The 19774-nt window shown below is 34.4% G+C and overlaps 4 protein-coding genes and 1 long non-coding RNA gene across 9 annotated transcripts in view; 2 read left to right on the forward strand and 3 right to left on the reverse strand.

The window, feature by feature from the left end:
* The window catches only part of LOC108720234 (serine/threonine-protein phosphatase 2A 56 kDa regulatory subunit gamma isoform), a 26285-nt gene extending 25890 nt beyond the window's left edge, over window positions 1-395 (reverse strand). Inside the window, exon 1 of the mRNA XM_018444134.1 lies at window positions 25-395. Within this exon, the coding sequence (XP_018299636.1) occupies window positions 25-27 (3 nt within the window). The 5' untranslated portion in view covers window positions 28-395. The remainder of the gene's footprint in view (window positions 1-24) is intronic.
* A 1186-nt stretch (window positions 396-1581) lies between these two features.
* LOC108720275 (dynein light chain 1, axonemal) lies at window positions 1582-2445 on the forward strand. Of its 2 annotated transcripts, XM_018444184.1 has the most exons (4): window positions 1582-1600; window positions 1678-1826; window positions 1914-2303; window positions 2411-2445. In XM_018444184.1, the coding sequence occupies exons 1-4, from the start codon at window positions 1598-1600 to the stop codon at window positions 2427-2429; spliced, it is 561 nt and encodes a 186-aa protein (XP_018299686.1). In that variant the 5' UTR covers window positions 1582-1597; the 3' UTR covers window positions 2430-2445. The 2 variants fall into 2 exon arrangements, with proteins under 2 accessions (XP_018299686.1, XP_018299679.1); XM_018444177.1 differs by having other exon boundaries at window positions 1914-2433.
* Window positions 2446-2531: 86 nt separating this feature from the next.
* Window positions 2532-5467, reverse strand: Zpr1 (zinc finger protein Zpr1). The gene is made up of 3 exons (XM_018444165.1): window positions 5273-5467; window positions 3358-4030; window positions 2532-3140 (listed from the first exon to the last, which is right to left on the reverse strand). The coding sequence occupies exons 1-3, from the start codon at window positions 5396-5398 to the stop codon at window positions 2605-2607; spliced, it is 1335 nt and encodes a 444-aa protein (XP_018299667.1). The 5' UTR covers window positions 5399-5467; the 3' UTR covers window positions 2532-2604.
* Window positions 5468-5658: 191 nt separating this feature from the next.
* Window positions 5659-14151, forward strand: LOC108732198 (uncharacterized). Of its 3 annotated transcripts, none has more exons than XR_001937058.1 (7): window positions 5659-6023; window positions 6092-6809; window positions 6994-7132; window positions 7233-7351; window positions 10237-10331; window positions 11067-12371; window positions 14083-14151. XR_001937058.1 is itself a non-coding variant. In XM_018462892.1 (7 exons), exons 2-7 carry the CDS (start codon window positions 5989-5991, stop codon window positions 12232-12234), a joined length of 2274 nt encoding a protein of 757 aa, XP_018318394.1. In that variant the 5' UTR covers window positions 5659-5792; window positions 5902-5988. The 3 variants fall into 3 exon arrangements, 2 of the variants coding, with proteins under 2 accessions (XP_018318394.1, XP_018318383.1); XM_018462892.1 differs by lacking the exon at window positions 14083-14151 and having other exon boundaries at window positions 5659-5792; window positions 5902-6023; window positions 11067-12234; XM_018462881.1 differs by lacking the exon at window positions 14083-14151 and having other exon boundaries at window positions 11067-12469.
* The window catches only part of LOC108720288 (uncharacterized), an 83204-nt gene continuing 72636 nt past the window's right edge, over window positions 9207-19774 (reverse strand). Inside the window, exons 3-4 of one of the 2 annotated variants that reach the window (XR_001936522.1) lie at window positions 18084-18206; window positions 9207-9819 (exon numbers count right to left, since the gene is read on the reverse strand). This is a non-coding gene — a long non-coding RNA (uncharacterized lncRNA). Of the gene's footprint in view, window positions 9820-17853; window positions 18207-19774 lie in introns of those variants that run through there. The other variant, XR_001936521.1, reaches the window with a different exon arrangement.

The raw sequence follows: 19774 nt of genomic DNA on the forward strand, positions 1-19774 counted from the left end.
GCGAGATACAGAGAATATTAATACCATTGCGCTCGTCCTGGGCGCCCGGCCGATTGAGCAGCAGTAGCACGCGTCTTCGTCGTTGTCTTCGTCGTCGTCGTCGTCGTAGCCGTCGGCGACGTACGCGTCGGCAAGAAGTGAACCGAAAACCGAACACGGACCGATCGCGCAACGCGCGCGCGATTAATCCCGGTCGGTGGCGAGAAGAGCCGAACGGGCACAGAGCCACGGAACAGAGTCGTTAAGTCGTACGGAACAGAGAGGGCGGTCTCGCACGCTTGCGCGCACGAGCGCGCGAGCAACTTGGAATCGGGATCGGGTCAAGAAACCGGAGTCACGCTACATCCTCTCTCGGCTCGGGTGGCTAAGGAGATCCGCTTGTCGGCCGTCGGGGTTGTTCCCCCGATTCCTCTCCCTGTACCGCGCGCGCGATGCTACTCTCTTTTCCCCCCCACGAATCAATTTATCTCACTCTTCCTCGCGCGCGTAACGAAATCTTTTCCTCTTTCTTTTCCCTTCCTTCCTATCCTCTTCTCCGTCTTGCGCACCATCATCACCACTTCCACTACCACAGTACGATTCTCCGTCCACCGGATAGGACGAGCGTTCCGCGCGCGTACGATAAACGTGTGCGGTGACGACGACGGATTATCGGGATAGACGTACCTTGCTCTTGCTCAATCGTTTCGGCATTTTATCCAATTTTATCAGTGGTGTATGCACAATCGAATCGGGCTCACATTCGCGAGTCCAGACTTCTGGCCAGCCGCGCGCGTCAACGTGTTTCGCGAACCGCGGGCCAACGAGCCGACGTGACGTATGGCATGGCGCACGTTCGCGATGGCCATTGGCCGGATCGGACTCTGAACTGTGGACAGTTCGGTGATCTGCAAATGCACCGCGTTCTATCAATTTCAATTTCCATTCGGATTATAGTAATATAAGGTGTTTAATGTACTTCCCTCGCAATTTCTTAACGCAGCAACTTTGCTTCTCTTTTGAACTTTATCCATTTTGCATTTATAGATGGCGCAGTGCCATGAAAACATTTTGATAAGATGGACGTCAAAGGCAACGAAAATATTCGCATGCGCGGCAAATTTTAAAAACGTAATCGTAATTTTTTTTTAAATTGTAACATCTCTTGATGTTTCTTTTTTTGTACGGAATCTATCTGTATATTACATACGCATATATTAACTCGCAAATATTAATTCAATAAAAATGCGGAAGTTTCCGGACCCCCTGTATATATTTAATATACAAGGTGTCTCGTTTTAACTTTCGCATCAAAATATTTTGAAAAGAATAAAAGATACCAAGAAATGTTTTAGACAAAAGTTGTATGATCTGAAGGAAGATAAATAAAATTTCTTGTCTGAAACATTTTTCCATATTTTTTATACTTTTCGAGATATTTCAATGCAAAGTTAAAATAGGACACTTTGTATATTAAATTTATTTCTTCATCTACGTCTAACTTCTGAGAATTCGTTCATGATATGTTCATTGACACCTTCAGATTCAGCGATACATTAATTAATTTTATTAAAAAAGTTAGGATTATATTGTGCAATTATTGAAGAGATTTAAAATTATGGTAGACATTTAATAGATTTTAAATAATTGAATAATTATATTTTTCCTTGGAAAAATAAAATCTAAAATTATATATAGGCTAAAGCGACAACGTGCAAAGAAGCCATTCAAAGATGGGAAGAGAAAACAGGACTGATCGCGAGCGAACAAAAGGATATAATTTTATCCTTTCAGTGGCCTCCAATCGAAAGAATGGATAACAGTTTGGCGGTATTAATTAACGTTGAGTTCGTTTTTTTTCTAATGAATAAACAATAACGTGAAATATTTGTACATTGTACATTCATTAAATTATTTCTTTCAAATATTCGTAGGAAATTATCTTTATCGACAAATGTAATAGAAAAGATTAGCGGTATTAATTCGTTGAAATATCTAAGGATCTTATCTCTGAGCAGAAACAATATCAAAACGTTCTCAGGATTGGAGGCAGTTGGGGATCATTTGGAGGAGTTATGGATATCTTATAACTTGATTGAAAAGATCAAAGGCGTTAATGCTCTCAAAGCACTCAAAGTTTTATATATGGGCAACAATCTGGTGAAAGATTGGGCGGAATTTAATCGCCTGCAAGAGATACCTAATCTTCAAGATTTGAAATTCATTAACAATCCTATATGTGAGAATATGGACGTGGAATCGTGGCGCGCGCAAGTTGTAAGGAGATTGCCTGCATTGAAAAAACTCGACGCGATACCAATCGTGTATGCTATGCGTTTTCTACAATGGATATTTAATATGCGTAACTATGCTGCCTTATATGAATTATGTAAGAAAATTTTTTAATAAATTTTCTCTTTCTCTCTTCCAGACACGCAGGTGAAGATTAAAAAGCTATTATAGATAATTGGAATGAATTTGTGTGTTGAAAGTAATATAAAATTTATATTTACAAGATACAAGTTGTTTTAACATAAAATTGTTACAAAAACATTTTAGTTATCTAGCTATTTTTACATATGCCATTTGTACTGCAACAATATTTGTTTCTTTTTTAGTAGACATCTAATAATTTTCGACTTTTATATCGTTGAGACCAAGCTCTTCATTCTGCTCAAAGTTTCTATCATATTTCGTGATCTTTAATCTATCATCAGGTCCATAATCGGAAAGACTTTGTATGTAACTATTGCCAGCCGGATCATCTAAAATCAAGGTCACTTTTCTTTGACCATCTAAAACTTCTTCCAACTGTGCGATAAACATGTTCATTCTGTTCACAATTTCTGGATCAGTACTATCTCCAGTGAAAGCTGTAGACGAAGATAACTGTTCTTTCATCGCTGCTATGATTCCTTCGACAGTTGTGAATCGACCGCCCAAAATAGTTGGACCGACTTCTAACTCGAGTTCGGGTATTTCCATGTCACAAGTTTCGGACTTCAGTAGATCGCGATTGAAATCTTCTCTACCTGTTATCGTCACTTCGATTCTGACTCCTTGAGGTTCGATCCCACCGCCGCTCTTTACCTCGTTAGTTCTATGACCGCAAGATTCGCATAGTGTGGCCATTATAACAACCTCTTTAAAATGTGGTATATCTTAATATTATATTAAGGAAAAATTTCATGTGTAACATTTACATAATTAATAATTTTTACAATTAAACAAATATTTCCGACTAACTAACAACAATCATAAAATATTTTTTTAACAGTGTATTGAAATTTATTTTTTAATCCTTCCGCCTTTGTGATATTATCCTAATATTATTCCTAATACTTAATAAAAATTTAATCTGATATTATTAAAGGATACTTGTCAGTTTCATATTTGTTTCACAAGGACTGTTGCAGTCTGGACAATTGGTAGGAAAGGATAGCACTTCACCCTCAAGTTGTTCCAAAGGATACTCTCCTTCCTGTATAGGTTTGAGCAAGACATCTTCATTGTCAGAATAAATTCCTAACATATGATTTTGTTCTTTTGTTCTTTTGAAATGTGTCATAGTACACTGACTGTCTTTGATTGGCGCTTTTGGATTCTCTATATGACTATTTCCTGAAATATCTTGAAAGATAATAGTAAATGGCTCATCCAATATCTTCAGTGCACGTAACTTGCTAATAAACAGATCTATCTCGACAGCAGTGTCTGGAAATTCTTCCCGACGCCTGGGTTGATCCTGTTCCAGTGCTCTAATGCTCCTGTCAATTATCCCTTCCACAGTTGTGATTTCTCCTTTTTGAGACTGAGGGGGAATTTCAAAATCCAAGTGGGGTATATGAATGCTAGTGTAGTCGGACTTAACTACTTGACGATTCAAATCTTGCAATATTGCCACTTGCAGTGTTATTTTGATTCCCTTCTCTGCTATTTTTCCACCACTTTGTATCTCGTTATTCTGATAACCGCAATGCTCGCACTCGAAGGACATAAGCACCACATCTTTGTAATGTGGGATTTTCGTTAACAGCAGCCGGGTGATCCCCTTGTAGAAATAAATATTGGTCATTTAGAGCATTCTAAAACTAGATATATATTTAGTGAATGAACATCGAATGAACAGCAAACACAAATATTTAGATTTTATACATTCATCATTTATTCCTTAACTCTGAAGCATTTGATCAGATTCGATGTTCACTGCATATAGCAATTGACTTATGTGGCATTTGTGCAACAAATCCATGGGGATGTGCTATATATTTCAAGATTACGTTTACACGAATCTTTTTTTTTATAGACAATACAAGTGATGTAAAATATTTAAATTATTAATTTGGATAATATAATACAGAAAGAATTACAATTTTTTTATGATTGTTAATATATCTAACTTTAATATTGATAAATAAAAATGTATAAGTAAGATAGAGGCTGGTTTTACCAATGTAAGATTAACTTCAACATATCGATTAAACTTACTGTTCATCTTTTTCTAATATCTGTTTTTACCATTGTAGATTGACTTTAATCTTAGTTTAACTTTTCATCTTTTTCTAGTTCTAAGAATTAAAAAAAGGATAAAGAGTAAATTAAAGTCAGATTAAAATAAATATACTTTGATAGAAGTGGACATAATTCTTAGAATATATATGTATATATACAAGAGAGAGAGAGAGAGAAAGACAGAGATAAAGAGTAAAAGATAAAGAATAAATTGAACAGAGATTAAAGTTAATCTTACATTGGTAGAATCAGATCTTAGTGCAGTCTGATACAAAGAACATAGGTTTTGATGATCCATATATTGTTTACATAAATTGACAGGTAAAACATAATTTACATGGTTTACATTGTATATATATATATATATATGTAGATTATCGTATTTTACGTATAAATGCACAACTCTAAGTTTTCGCGTTCAGTGTTTGTCATAGACATATACCTCGCTTATGTTCGTTTCTACTAATGTAGTTTAATTTTTTGAATCACGATTCAAATAATTTCATGTTTCTCTAGTTCTAAGAACCAGAAAAAAAGAAGAGTAAGTTAAACTAAGATTAAAATTAACCTGCATTAGTAGAAACGTACATTAGGCTCTATTCCACCAACGTGAGATTAACTTTAACCTCGGTTCAATCTACTCTTTATCTTTTTCTAATTTTTAAAATTCTTAGGATTAGAAAAAGCTGAAGACTAAGTTAAACCCAAATTAAAGTTAACCTTACATTAGTGAAACTGGGCTTTAACAAGAAGTTCCAAGATTAATGTAAGGTTTACTTACGTTCTTGCCACATTCCACGCATAGACTCTCGATCTCTGTAATTTCCGGTTCCAGATCATTAACAGACAACTCGCAAAATATTGGCTTGTTCTTTTCATTTTCCATCCGTCTCCCAGCGGTTGCCATTTCTCACTTTGAGGTTATGTTACATCTTCTCTCTTTGACACTCGCTTCCCGAGGTTATGTCGCACACAGCCGCATAGATCATCGTACATGAGAAGCAGCTGCCGGCTGCTGTCGGACGTCACATTATCGACCGAGGATATTCCGAGTTTGATAGTCGTTATTATCGATGGTCACCTGTTATCTTTTGTACCTAAAATCAGTGAAACAGTGAAATCGTCTGAGTCCCGTTCGCTGCCGTCGTCACCACCGCAGCGTCTGCAGCATGCGTGAATGTGGATAGACATAGTCGTGGATAGACGATCTTATTTCATCTTTCTAACAAAATTGTTCCCTTCTTTTCGATTCTCGTTGTATTACGATGATCGTCGATAAGCTCGGATAAAATATCTTGCGCGTGAGTTGTCAAAGATAGTGCGAAGGTTGCACGACCTGTCATATCGCGCTGAAGCCTCAGGCCTGCTCAGGCTGCTCAGGGAATATCTCACGACGACGTGCCGTTACAGCTGAGAACTGGACCGCCAGATCGACTCGCCTAACGTCCCCGTTTCGCGGATGTTGCGCGCGTTCTTGCGAGGAACCAGGTTCTCTTGATGCGGATCGAGTCGTCCGTCGGGATGGAGCAGAGGTGAGTCACGATTCTGTCGCTCATTCGAGGGGTTATGTTTTGGTATAAACAAGACGATTGACGCGTAGGTTGTCGAACTCATCGAGACCGCCGCGTCAGATTCCACCGAATCACTCGAGGAAGAATAAGAGACGATCCAGCCGTAGGAGCAACTTGCTGGACACGATACAGGATACCTGGACTCCGAACACTTCACAAAGTAATCAGGACGGTGGTCTGGTGGCTGGTATGGAGTATCCTCCAAGGCAGATGCTGTGGCAACCGACAGACGTGCAGAACGTGTCGGGTAATGGACAACGTCTATTCACCGCGATGTCGGATCCGAGCGTCTGCGGCTACTCACCGATGCCTATGACATATACCATGCAGCCGGTCTCACTGCCTACGATGTACAGAATGTATCAGCCAATGCCGGTGCCAAACATTAGAACCATCCACAGTAGACAAAGGCATCACTGTAACAAGCACTTGACGAATGTTCGTCCCAATACTAATAGTGTTGTTAATGGTTATGGGAATCTACAAGAAAACGGAGTTTTGGAATCGGCTGTACATATGGCTCTTCAAAATGGAGATTATGCCAGTCTACCACCCACCGCTAACAAAGATAATGGTATCAATGGCGACGAACTTAATTCGGAGCACAGAAGATACTCTGATCCTGGATTAGGACCTGCTGGACCTTCGGCTCACTCAGACAGTGACGATTCCGATAGTGTTGAGAGTGGAAGTTCCATAACGACAATTAACCGTAGTAATAAGCTTGTCCTGTCACTTATTGAACAGGTTTGTATTTGTTTGTTTTCTATTTGGAAGTATATAGGATTAAACATGTTTTATTATTGACATGGTTATTTATAGGATTGTTATTAGTACTTGAAATACATAAAATGTATTTAATTATTGTTTAATGTGTGTGTTTAATATCTTTTTCAAATTATTAAGATCTCTTTCAAATATTATGTTGCAGATGACAGAGCTAAAAAAATGTAACAACCAACTGTTTAAAGAACTTAGTGAAGCTAAGTCGAATGTAGAGAATGTAAAAGCAAAATTGGCACAATGTAGACATAGTACTCCTGCGGATTATCAACCCGGAATGTTATCAGGTAGATAATAATTCTAAAACATTCACAATTATTGTTATTAGTTTCACGCATTATATGGGACGTTCATTATTCTGATGAAATATTGTATTATTTGTTTCAGAACTTATACGTGAAATTAGAGAAGCTAACAGGAATTGTGAAGAAAGTTTAGTTACAACAGTTAAATCTATGTTGGAAGAGAAATGTAATCAACAAGCAAAAGAAGTGGATGAGCTGAAGGTATGTAAACAGAATATATTATTTTATTGTATTCTTCATATTATAACATTCTTTATAGTAATATGTCCTTCATATATAATTTTATATACTATTTTATGTAATAATTGTTTTTTCAAACGACATGTTTAATTGTGATAATTTGATACTTAAATTATTTTCTCAAATTTGGTGATATATCCTTTACCTCTGAATACAGAACTGAAAATAAGAAGTAAGAAATAGTTATGTTTTAATTGAACTATTTAATAATTATATACATTTATTAAATAATCTGCCATTTTATTTCGAATCTTATTGTTAATATATACAAACAAAACATAAAAATGTAAAAAGGCTTTTATAATATATAGATAAAAAAATATATATAATAGTTTGCATACAAAAAAATTTTGAGATTATTTTTATACAAAATACTAAATATTATTTTTAATCTTTTTTGAGCAAACTATTATATTAGCTTGAATTTTTTATATGTAGTACATTAAAAATCTTCGACACAGCACAAATTAGTAAACGAAAAATCTGTCAAAAACTAAAATTAAAGAAGAAAGTATGTATACTATGAGAATATAGGAATAGAAAACAAAACCAGTGAACCCCTTTTTTTTCTTGTGCCACTCGTGTCGTTATGCGGTTAGGATTGGAATAAAAAAAGCTCTTCCGGATCACGATCATGGACGTAATGTTTGTGCAGACATTTCTACGTTCTATTTGATTAGGACAGCCAGGTGGTCGTGGTACCTATTGGTCTTTTTTCAACTTTCTCTTTTTCTCTCTCGATTATCATATATATGCAAAATCTCTACAATTAATTCTATTTCCACTCTTTTGTGTATTTCTACTTCTTATCTCGTTAATTAATTATTTCTTCAGTAAGTGATCTGTCCGCTGCCAATGAATTGTAAATGCGATCAATCAGTAAATGAATCAGTAAATGCGATCAGAAATTGCTAGCAAATTAAGCTCGACTGCGTCTGTATTAATTTCGTATTTTGCCGATAGAATCTACTGTCATAATCTCTGATAGTAGATTAGCGGCAGAAACCGAGCAGAATCTGTCAAATGCAGATTATTTCTACTGTTAATCAAACTATGTTTATTGAATTTTTGCCATCATTCTACTAACAACATTAAACTTATATGCAAAATCAAACCTGTAGCCTTTCTGTTGACAAAATTTGTAACAGACTTTTGCAGAATTTGTTCTTGATAGATTTGGTTCTTGATAGATAAGTTTATTTAAATTAATCTTACATTGTTTTTATAATTGATATATTGTATAATTAATATATCATTAATTTTTTCATATATTTTTTCAATTGTGGTATTTGTTGCTATAAAAATGCACAATGGGCGTAGTCATAATAAATGCATATTTTTTTTATTACAAAATACGTTATACTATTTTTATTTTATTTTAAGATATGTTTTATTATTATAGTAAATAATTTTAATAACAGAAAAAGTTATAAACGTGAATGGTCGCGATCACGTATGAATTATGTAGAAAAATCAATTTTCTTCCTTGCGTATGTTACTTTGATGATACGTAATTGTGGCATTAGAGTATTTCATACATTAGTACAAACACGCAAATGTGTCGTTATTACATACATTCGCATATGCGTATCGATTTAACAACATAAAAGGAAAAATGTTGCATTATTTACAAATTATACTTTTCCATTGTAACTGCACTCTCCAAGTTTGTAATCACGCATTGTAAAGTGTAATTTTTTGTTACACATGTCATTACTAACGGCAAAGTACAAAAGTCAATACAAAAAAGACAATATTTAAATGTATACAATCATTGAATCGAAAAAAAATTATATTTAAAATTAAAGAGGTCGCAAGATTTTTTTAACGTTCTTTCAGAAATTGGCTCCATGATCTATCCTTGAGAAACACATCAGCCGATTAGGGTTTGCTGCACGCGCGACTTGATTCTACGAACGAAGGGGATGAAGGGAGATGAGGGAAAGGTTGAACTGTAGAGAGACGGCTGATAAAGTCAGCCGATACCGGAGAACGCAATGTAGACATAATACGAAATATCCGTGACGCGCGCTAAAAGTGATTAGGTTTCACATAAGGGCATCCGCAGCGGGCAGAGTGTTGCAGAGGCGAGAGAGAACAGGGCTGGGACCGAAAGGACGAGAAAGGAAGGGGGAATTGGGGAAGGGTGGAGAAGGACGGAGCGCACTTAGTGGCTGTCAGGGGCCTCTCCCTTGGCCTCTTTTTCCTCTTTGCCGTTCTTCTCAGGTTTCAACCATCCATTAGCCTCATCAGCCAAAGCGATGGCCGCCACCGCCATGTCGCTTGCATATTGGCAATCTCGTAATTGAACCTCCGGGACCCTCCATCTCCACGTCCATGTAAATTTTGCTGCACGTGAGAGCTGATCAAGGTTGCTAGCTCCTTTCCTTTCCTTTTTTTATACATATTTCCCAACGTGTTGCGTTTACCTTTAAACATCGAGATAAAGTGGTTAAAATAGATAGAAAAAAATTCAATTACGTTCACAGTTTACGCTAATGTAAAAAGAAAAACAGTTTATAGGAATAGTTTAGAAAATGTTGGAATAGTTCTATCGAGAATAATTCGTATTAGTTCTATCTATTCCATCTTCAAGTTCATAATTAAAAAAAAGAATAGACTTTTATTTGCCTTATTCAAAAATTTCTCTAAAATATACGAGAAGTTACTGGATGATATGATATTTTAATAAGATCTATTTTTATAAATATGAATATTATCATGTAATTTTTTAAAAACTTTTTGTCGTTTAAACTTTAATTGCTTCAATAACGACAGTTTTCTTTCATTGTCTATTAACTTTTATTTACTTAACTATTAATGTTTTTATATTTTATTTGTTGCAGAATCAATTGGCGAAGATTTTAAAAGAGAAAGAGGAAAGTGATCAACGTGTTGCAAAACTGGAAGAGGAAATGATGGCATTGAAGCTGAGCGCGACGTAAGTAAGCTTTTTAGCATTTGTAAATATTTAGAAGCTTGTTTTAGATTCTAATATTTGTTTTATATTGAACATTGTCGGACGGCATATAATTTAAAAGGCGCGATAAAATACGATAGTGTTCCATCTGATAAAGTTTGTCGGAAAACTGATTCCAATTATATATTATTTCTACGTAATCGACCATGGTTTATCATAGCTGTTTGTTTCTACTATTAGTTTTATTTTCTGTTCATAATTCCTACGCCTAGGAGCACAAGCATAATTTGTCTCATACATTTATTTATGACAAATTTAGTAAATAATTATTGTCCAATAAATCGCGTGTAATACATTTTGATGTCATCTATTATTTCGATGATTATTAAGCGTTGCTTAAGATTAAACTCTACGATATCTACTGGAATCCGACAATAACTTCAGAATAATCCAATCCTTTCTACGGTAAAGTCACGTGACTAAAATAGAAGACAAGTGAAAGCCGTCAGTGATGAAACTTCTGGATGATCTATCAAGATATTTCATATTATTATTTACAACGATCTTCTCTCGTTCTATTTAACTATGTCATTTCAACCATTTTTCGCTTCATTTCTCGACGAACGCGATCCTCAAAATTATTTATATACGAGATACCCACAACTTCAATTAAATCAGTTCGCTGTTCCCCGCAACCAACGTCAATGCTCGCTTCTGACAAAAAATGGAAAGAAAAATCAATTCTATTCGCACTAGCAATGAAGGTCGCGAGATCGCAGTCTTCGAGGAGGAGAATCTGGCGCTGCGACGGGAGCTCCAAGAGGCGCGGGCATCCAGGACCCTGGCCGAGAACCACGCAGCAAAGTGCGTAAACTTTGCGGTATCCAGATCTGTCACGCCTGTAACTTTCGATACGCCCTATATAACCAGCACCCCCGTGCGTACCGCTCTTACCGATACTCGCTTCCTGTTCCCCGCCATCCCACTTGCATCGCACACATTCTCCATCTCTTCCGTTCTACGTCCCCGTTCTGCGGAGGTGGCTGCTCCTCCACTCGTCTCCGAGATGGCGAATCAATGTCAAAATTCTACGACTGATTCCGAATCCGTATCCTGTGAGGATACGTCTTCGACGAAGGAAAGTGCGCGGTCAGAAATGTCTTTGTCCTGTAAATCCGTCGAAACTTGCACAAACAATAATATGGTTGAAGTATGGAAATCATTAGAACACATTTACGAATTTCTGGACACGTCAGTATTGGACAACTTTGATCAGAACGAAACGCATGACGTCGACACTACAAGAAACGATGGTAAAGTAAAGCCATTGATGATGGCTGAAGATGAAAAAAGAACGAAGCACTTATTGACTGATGATATCTCAGAGGAACCTGTCGATCAGCTATTCAAAATACATGAAGCAAAGGTGCCATCAACGGAAAAGGATGAACTACAAGATTTTTTATCATTTAAAGTCCCTGGGGAACAAAAAGATCTGCCGGAAAAATTGAGCGACGTTGCGTGCAAAGTAGAGAAATTGATCAATTATTCGGATAATCACAATTGTTGGCAAAAATGGTGCAGGTTTCACAACCAGCGAGGCAGTTTTAAGAAACCACGACGAAAGAAGGGAAATTTAAGGAGATTATTCAGTGAAAGCGATAAGGATCCGCGTCAGGACACCATGATTCTGACCGGCACGGTCCCACTGTGTTCCTCTGAGAGCAATTGCGATACCGCGAACGAGGACGAGGATTGTTTTCCCAATGATGATCGCACAAGTCGAGCCATCACCGACGTGCCGGATGTCGTTGTCATCGGTGGTAGCTCCATCGTCCCGAAAGACCTCTGTTCGACGAGAACCCTGATTTCCAGAACCCAAACAGCACCTTCACGTGCCACCTACACCACCGCCTATATCTAAATTACGCGCGTACGCGCGGGGCCCCGAGCAAAAAGACAAAAAGAAAGTCATACACCACGCTATTCGTCGCCAATATCCGCGAAAAGGGGCTTCAAGGGGCTTTTTACTAGAGGCTACTACTATGTATCGAATAGCACGTAGGTCTATTATTCATTCACACTCATCATGCATGCTTTTTCGTACACGTCGTATTAATGCTCCCGGCACTTCGGGGGAATTACGTCATTCCTAGTATTCGAAGGAGATTCGAATTTTTTAACATAAATTGTATGCATTAGTTGCTGAAATTATTGGTATAAGTTATTTTTAGAGAAAGAAAATTTACTTTTTTTTATTTTCAAATATTTTGTTTCCGACTTTGTTACCGAGCTCTCCTTTTACCCAGTGATTCTAACTTACTAATACAATAGTAATATATGATTTAAACTATAAAATAATATACAGAATTAGAGAGAGGAGAGAGAGAGAGAGAGCTAATGTAGATACCGGAATAACGTAATTCATCTGGGCTATGTTCGCGACATTTCACAGCACTGTTTCCGCAGCGTTGCTTCTTAAAAGGAAATTGGAGAAAGACAGCTTTCTGCTAACTAGAAATAAGAATTTTTATTCTATTATGTATTATTGTATAATTATATTTTTTTCATTTTTTTACATATATAAAGCGAGGTGTTTTGTATCAATGTAAAGAATTGTTCTTTTCATGGAAAAGAAGGTAAAGAATAGTGACTGATTAGCATTAATGACCAAAGGGCTTTGCATAGATTGACGTAGCAATTACTCCAGTTGCTATTTAAGTATGCAAACACTTTAATACATTGTCATTATTTGCTTTACACATGCTTAGCAATTTTAATACTCTGTTAATTCGTTATAAATACTTGCTTCTCTATCTGTAAAGATAACCGTAAATATATATATATCAGATGTATGTAAAAAGCACAAATATGTACAATAAATACATTTTTTCATAAATTTTTATATTTTTATGATACAATATATATGTTAATTAAATGTTATTTAGCATGGTATCATCAGCTTTATTAATATGCTTTTATATCTGTATTATATCTTTTCTACATATATTATACTATATGTTGCATATATTTTTTATACATCTGTATTGTACCTGTATTGTTGTATGTGTTACGTTTTGTTAGTCATATTGCATATTCCTATTCTCTTAAGCGCCATAAAAAATTTAATTGTTTGCCATATTTTTCGCATGATTTAGAAATTTTATGAAATTTTCTATTATTTTGTATTTATATAACTATAATTTTCTGTAATTTAAAATAAATATTATAAAAATTTATGTAACTATATATATATAATAACTTTCCATAATTTTTGAAGTGAATATTATAAAGCTTTAATTTAAATATGTTTTTGCTGAAAAGTATGTTTTTCTCTTGTTTATGTTTTTTTAGATTCGATTTAATAAAATATTTGTTATGTTTTATTTTGTAACATTAAACACAATGATCAGATTCAATTTTCATTAAATTGTTATATATTTTTCTTTCCAAAACTATTTTTCTGTACGAACTGTAGCATGAATGTATATCTTGCTTGCATGATTCTTCTACTCCTCAAAGATCCGTTGATTTTTTTTCTCTCTTGGAAAGATCTAGTGCACGGCAAGCATCGAATCGCACCGTTTTCTTCTGTTTTCTAGTCGGCAGCATGGCTTTCCGCTGAAACTTTCGCTTTACTTTCTGCTAAAGAATTTGTTGGGCAAGTCTTTGGATGTATTAGCAAATGTTTGGATGCATTAGCGGTGGAAAAACGGCACGTTCCCTTGCTGGCACGAATGAATGTAACGTGACACGAAACGTAATTTGTCAGACTGGAGAAGCTGGTGGAGATACTACGTAAAAAGGTGAACGGTGCCACGGCCACGGAAATGGTAAACAGGATTTGCGACGTCCTGGCTTCCGGCGTGTATCCCGTTCCTGAAGACCAGACTAAGGAACCAATGAATCAGGTGCCGTTATCATCGTCATCGTCTGAAGACGAAGCGGAGGATAGCAACGACAACGACGATGATGATGAAAAACCGGATACGTCCAGAAGTGAAAAGAACTTGTCGATCGCGAGCGATTCCAAAATTACACTCGTGATAGATAACGTAAATTTATCCGGACCGGTAACCGATCTTTGAATATGTGCATGTGTCGGAAGCGTGATTGTTGCCTTATAGATATTACGATGAATACGTATAACTTAAAAATTATTTCATGAAATTTTTACAGCGATTATATATGCAGAATCGCTAACTGATAAACTGGTTGAACATAAGCAATTCAAAATATTTAAAAACAAGCGATTTTCGAAATATTTCTTTTGTAAAGTCACCACAGTGATTTTATAAAGGTAAATACATGGATCACCGTTTATAAAATCATGTTTTGATTTTACAATGTGTACTTAATCTAGAACTCTTTCAGAGTCATTAATACGTGTGATTTGGCAAGAACACCGAATAATCGCTTTCATCGTAATATGTTGATTATACATTGCTTTTCTATAACTATTCTCGCGCGTTATTTAACTATTAGACCGTATTGGCAAAGATATTGTTATCGCTTGAAACTTTATACACATCATCATAGTCTTCATTTGAAATCGTTTACCCGATCGTTGCTCACCAACGATTATTACGCATCTTCGTTAGAGAACGAGATCAATCATTAATAGATCATCGATTGTTATTACGATTTGTTCATTAATTCACATGTATTTTCGAAATAATTATTTATTACTATTAAGCGCTATTCTAATTAAGCGCGTGTAATTTTGTTAGACGTATTGTTATGTGAAATATTTCTACATTATTAACAATATTGAAACCGACTGGAATGCAGGTTAAAATACATGATATTTGCTTTGCATTTTGATAGAATGATGCAAATACGTGATCGAATATTTTTCAAAACGTGACTTTAAAAAATACTATTGTTTTTTTATAATATTTTGCACAACTGCATATATGACGCTCAAATTTGCTTGATACATAACAAATGTTATATTTTCAATCATCACAACACTGTTTTTTTTTTGTTACACTGTCTTTTCCTTTCTTCAATTTTTCCTTTTTTACTAGTTATTTTTTATTAGTTTAACCCTTTGTAATTCCATGGTCGATAATTCCATAGTCGATATTTTAGTTTGACATAATGCTTTACGGCGATTTCCGGAAACAGTTTTCCAAACGTTCGAATGCACGATTACAATTTGCACGTTATATTTTTATAACATCCATAAATTTCTTTAAGTAATATAAGTTAAATGTGTGGTACACATTAAACTATGTTAAATTAAACTGAGGATGAAATTGTTCATTCTTATTCATTTTCGAGAAATAATTGGGACCGCGAAGGGTTAATACTAATTTCTCATATTTCATCCGTTATCTTACCACAATGCATCTTATCTTATCCATTGCTCATTAGTACAGATAAGCTTGCTCGACAATCATTGGTTGCGTGAAAATATGCTTTTGGAACATAACATGAAAAGCATTCCTTTTTATGCCTTTTAATTAAACAAAGCTCAACGCGGGTATATACATACTTTAATATTAATAGATTATACACGTCGATATGAAAATACTCAACGTGTTTAAATATCTTTCACGTCTATCCATTCTTAATTATGTATTAATATATCATTCTGATCACTTCCTTGAAAAACTAGCTCGATATTTAACTTTCGAGTTACGCACGTAAATTAAAATATTCCGTTGATACGTATATTCCATATCTTTACGTATAGACCTACTTTGTATTTTATAGCAGCTATATGTTAATTCTTCTTAGTCGTATTCGTATATTTATTATAAATTTTAAGTAGATTTCGCGTATATTTTAAGGAAATTTTTAAAAGTACTTACAAATTTTTTAATTATCATTAACTGTCTCGCGCGAGAGATAAGGTACTACGTTACGTTAAATGGACTAACGAATTAATTGGCATACTTACCTCATTATCGTACAATTTTACAAAAAAATTTCTTATCTTAAAGAAAAATAATTATATAATATGTTATAGAAATGTATGAATTAAAATCTTGGCTGCTAAGATATTAAGAGTTCCCAATTTTCACTCCGGTTTAGAAGAGCCTGTTTTTCAATTTTCTGCCTTTGAATCACACTTAGACTATCACACAGTTTGTACATGCAAGTTTATTTATCCACATACATCATGTCTTCGCCGGTACTGTTTACACATAAATATTTTTATGGATATTCTGCGGTTTTTACGGCAGATATTCCTACCGATATATCCCCCAACTGGCAATAAATACGTAGTTTTACGAGTGATAACACTCTAAACGCATATCGTAAGCAGATATCGTGTCATATTTTGTATAACTTTTTGTAGAAGTCAAATAAATTTCGCAATACTTCTTCGCATGAGCTAATTGATATAGGTACGTCATAACAGAGGTCTGGACTGTATTGGTATAGCGTTACGGCTCCATAATGAGCACTCGTTATTCCGTTTTACTTCACACAGATCAATAGGAGTTATTTGTACTAAATTTGCTCCGAACTCGAGATAATAAGTTATTGCTGGGATAAAGTAAATCTATACGAATTTGTTCGGTAAATGTCAGATCATATCGCAAGTCTCACATGTGCCTCCATGTAAAATGTAATATCCATTTTATATATCTCGTCGCTGGTACATTTTGTTGAGATATTCTGCGTTCTTTTAAAAATAGTTGGATTAAGGAAAAATTGATAGGAATTTACGCCATCATATTGTATTTTTTATCTTCGAAGAAAAGATAATTTAGAACTAGTCGAGAATAACATTGAAATATGTTGAGAGATGGCTTTTAATTTTTTCTTTTATTCTAAATATAATAATAGAATCTAGTGCCTCCTTAATGTGAGACACAAATTTTGGTCTACTTTAATTTTAATAAATAAATTGATCAATATTAAGAGAAAAAAAGAAGGAATAAATAAACTTCCAAAATTTTTAAGTTAATCCTTGATATTAAAGAATTTGATAATTTGTAGCATAAATTCCTTTCAGTTATTTCCAATTCATCGTAAATTACCGTTTACAGGATAAATTTAATGATAACTTTTAGTAAAATTTTAAATCTATCGTATTATCTATTTATTCGCATAACGTGAGAAAGAGGAAAAAGCATTTCTTGAACAAGATTAATAATTATCAATATATCTAAAACAATACTATGTAACGCGTATACGATGTAACATTATCTTCTTTAGCGAACTCGAAGTGCCATTAGAATCGAGCGTAGCTCAAGTTGTTCTATTTTCGATTATATTGCGAAACGTTGTAGAACAGCGTGGAATGTATCAAAATAATCCGAATAAAAATTACATATTTATTCACAACAGAAAAATTAGTTTATTTATGAGAATCTTGATTATTAAATATAACATTGATAAAATAAAATGATTTTATTAGCGCTAATTTAAAAATGCTATATTTGGTACTTTTTTCCGTAAATGTTTTCGAAATATGTTCATTCCGTTAGAACAGTTTTTGTTATACTTTCTTATTAACAATATTTAATTGTTTTTTTTTATATTATAATAACTATAAAATTTCATAAAAAACTGTTTAATTCGTTCTAATTAGACCAGCATTAAAAAAAATTCGATTTAATTTTTGAATAATTCGCGTATCTTCTTTTTAATTTTTTTTTTAAGTTATTAATTGTTCATCGATAACAATTCACACCCTTGCTTGTTATATGCGCGATCTAGTTTTCTCTGTTATCGCGAATAATGATCTTCCTTGATGAATTGCCAGGCCGCTCTCTCATTTTTCCGATGGTTCTATCAAAAGTGTTTTCTTACCCATGTTCCTCGCTTATGTACGGAGTATCTTCCGAGTGTTGTGATTAGAGGGATCTAGAAGATGTTATTCTTGCGTATGGATGTTTATCTTTACGCGCTGCGCAGCCTCCCACGAAGATCGAACTGAAACAATAAAAGGTCCAATATATCGATGGCGTCGATGTCACTTAGACATCCGGTATAAGAATAAACGGACAAAGATAAATAGTGTGAAACGCGTTGCAATTCCTTTCCTTAATTTTTTCTCACGTATAATCTATTTCCTTTTTAAATTTTAACGTTAAGCTTTTAATATAAAAATTTAAATTTTGTTATATTTTAAAAGAATGCATAATAGAGATTAAATTTTCGCTCAATTCAAATTAAAGAATTCGTTCATTTAAGGGAAAACAATAGTATTGATAAAATTTTTTAGTATTTTTACGCATAAATATGTATCATGATGTTATCTTCTTTCTGTTGAGAATGACTTTTAAGTAAGTCGATACGTCGGCTACGCGAACGGTTTTATAAATATTGATTACTTTCCGAATGATATGATTAATTATAAAAATGTTATTTTAAAAATATATTATTAATTATAAAAATGTTAATTTAAAAAAAATTTTGCATACACTTATTATTCCACTGACTTTCATTACCCCATTTTTACTTTTCTTTTAATATTTTTGTTGTTTCCCTTTGATTTCAAAAGAAATATTAATAATAAATTACGCGACATACCATTTTGATTTTAGTGACACATTTGGACTTCAAATAATGCACTACAAATTTATTGTGTTCTTGAGAAATTTGATTTATCAAGGCAAGCAATAAAACAATATAAATAAATTGAAAAGAATATTCAGTTTTGAGAAATAAATTTTATGGTTCTTGAAGTTTTTGCTACACCTTAGGAACGAAATGCCCAGACAACACGCAATGTTATCTTCATGTTTAAAGGATGCCTTTATGGTGTCTTTTAAATAGTTTTTTTTAAATACGTATGTCTCAAAAGACATCTTTATGACGTTTTCATGACGTCTTTTAGACATACATGCTGTCTGAGTGCTTATGCTTTTATTATATCGTTGTATTACGTCATAGATATTTAGTTGCACACGCACGATTTTGTTGTGTCTTTCTTTGGAATAATCTAGGACCCTTCAAATTTTAGAGAAGAGTCTCAGTAAAAAATGCACCGCCGCGCCGTCATAAATCGATTATTACTTTACAACGATACTCTTTTCACGGTCTTTCCTTTCTTTCAGCCGACCGATTGAGAACGCCGGTTTTCCGCAACCAAAAAGGATATATTAGCGAGTACCTGGCGTTCTTCGTATACATCACGGTTTTACTGCGCACCATTCGTGCCGAAGTAATTTTTAGTGTGTATTAGTATTTTCTAAGGGATTCACACATAACTATTTGTATCGCAGAATAACGTAGCGCTTTGTTAAAAAATAAAAAAAATATTGAAGTAGAGTGCATGTATATAAACAAAAATCCTGTCAAAAGGAAATATATACTTGAAATTAATTGAATAATATGACGATTAAGGAAACTTCCCAAAAACTTTATTTTCAATCGTTAATGTATCAAGAATTGTAAATATCTCGATAATATTGTTAAAGACAAATTCTTTACAAGGAAGAATTTTGTGTATAATTTGGGGAAGTCATCCAATTAGCCGATGGGTGACTCGAATATTT

This window comes from Mycetomoellerius zeteki, unplaced genomic scaffold (assembly GCF_001594055.1).
Source record: "Mycetomoellerius zeteki isolate Tzet28-1 unplaced genomic scaffold, Tzet1.0 scaffold102, whole genome shotgun sequence".
Taxonomy (NCBI): domain Eukaryota; kingdom Metazoa; phylum Arthropoda; class Insecta; order Hymenoptera; family Formicidae; genus Mycetomoellerius; species Mycetomoellerius zeteki.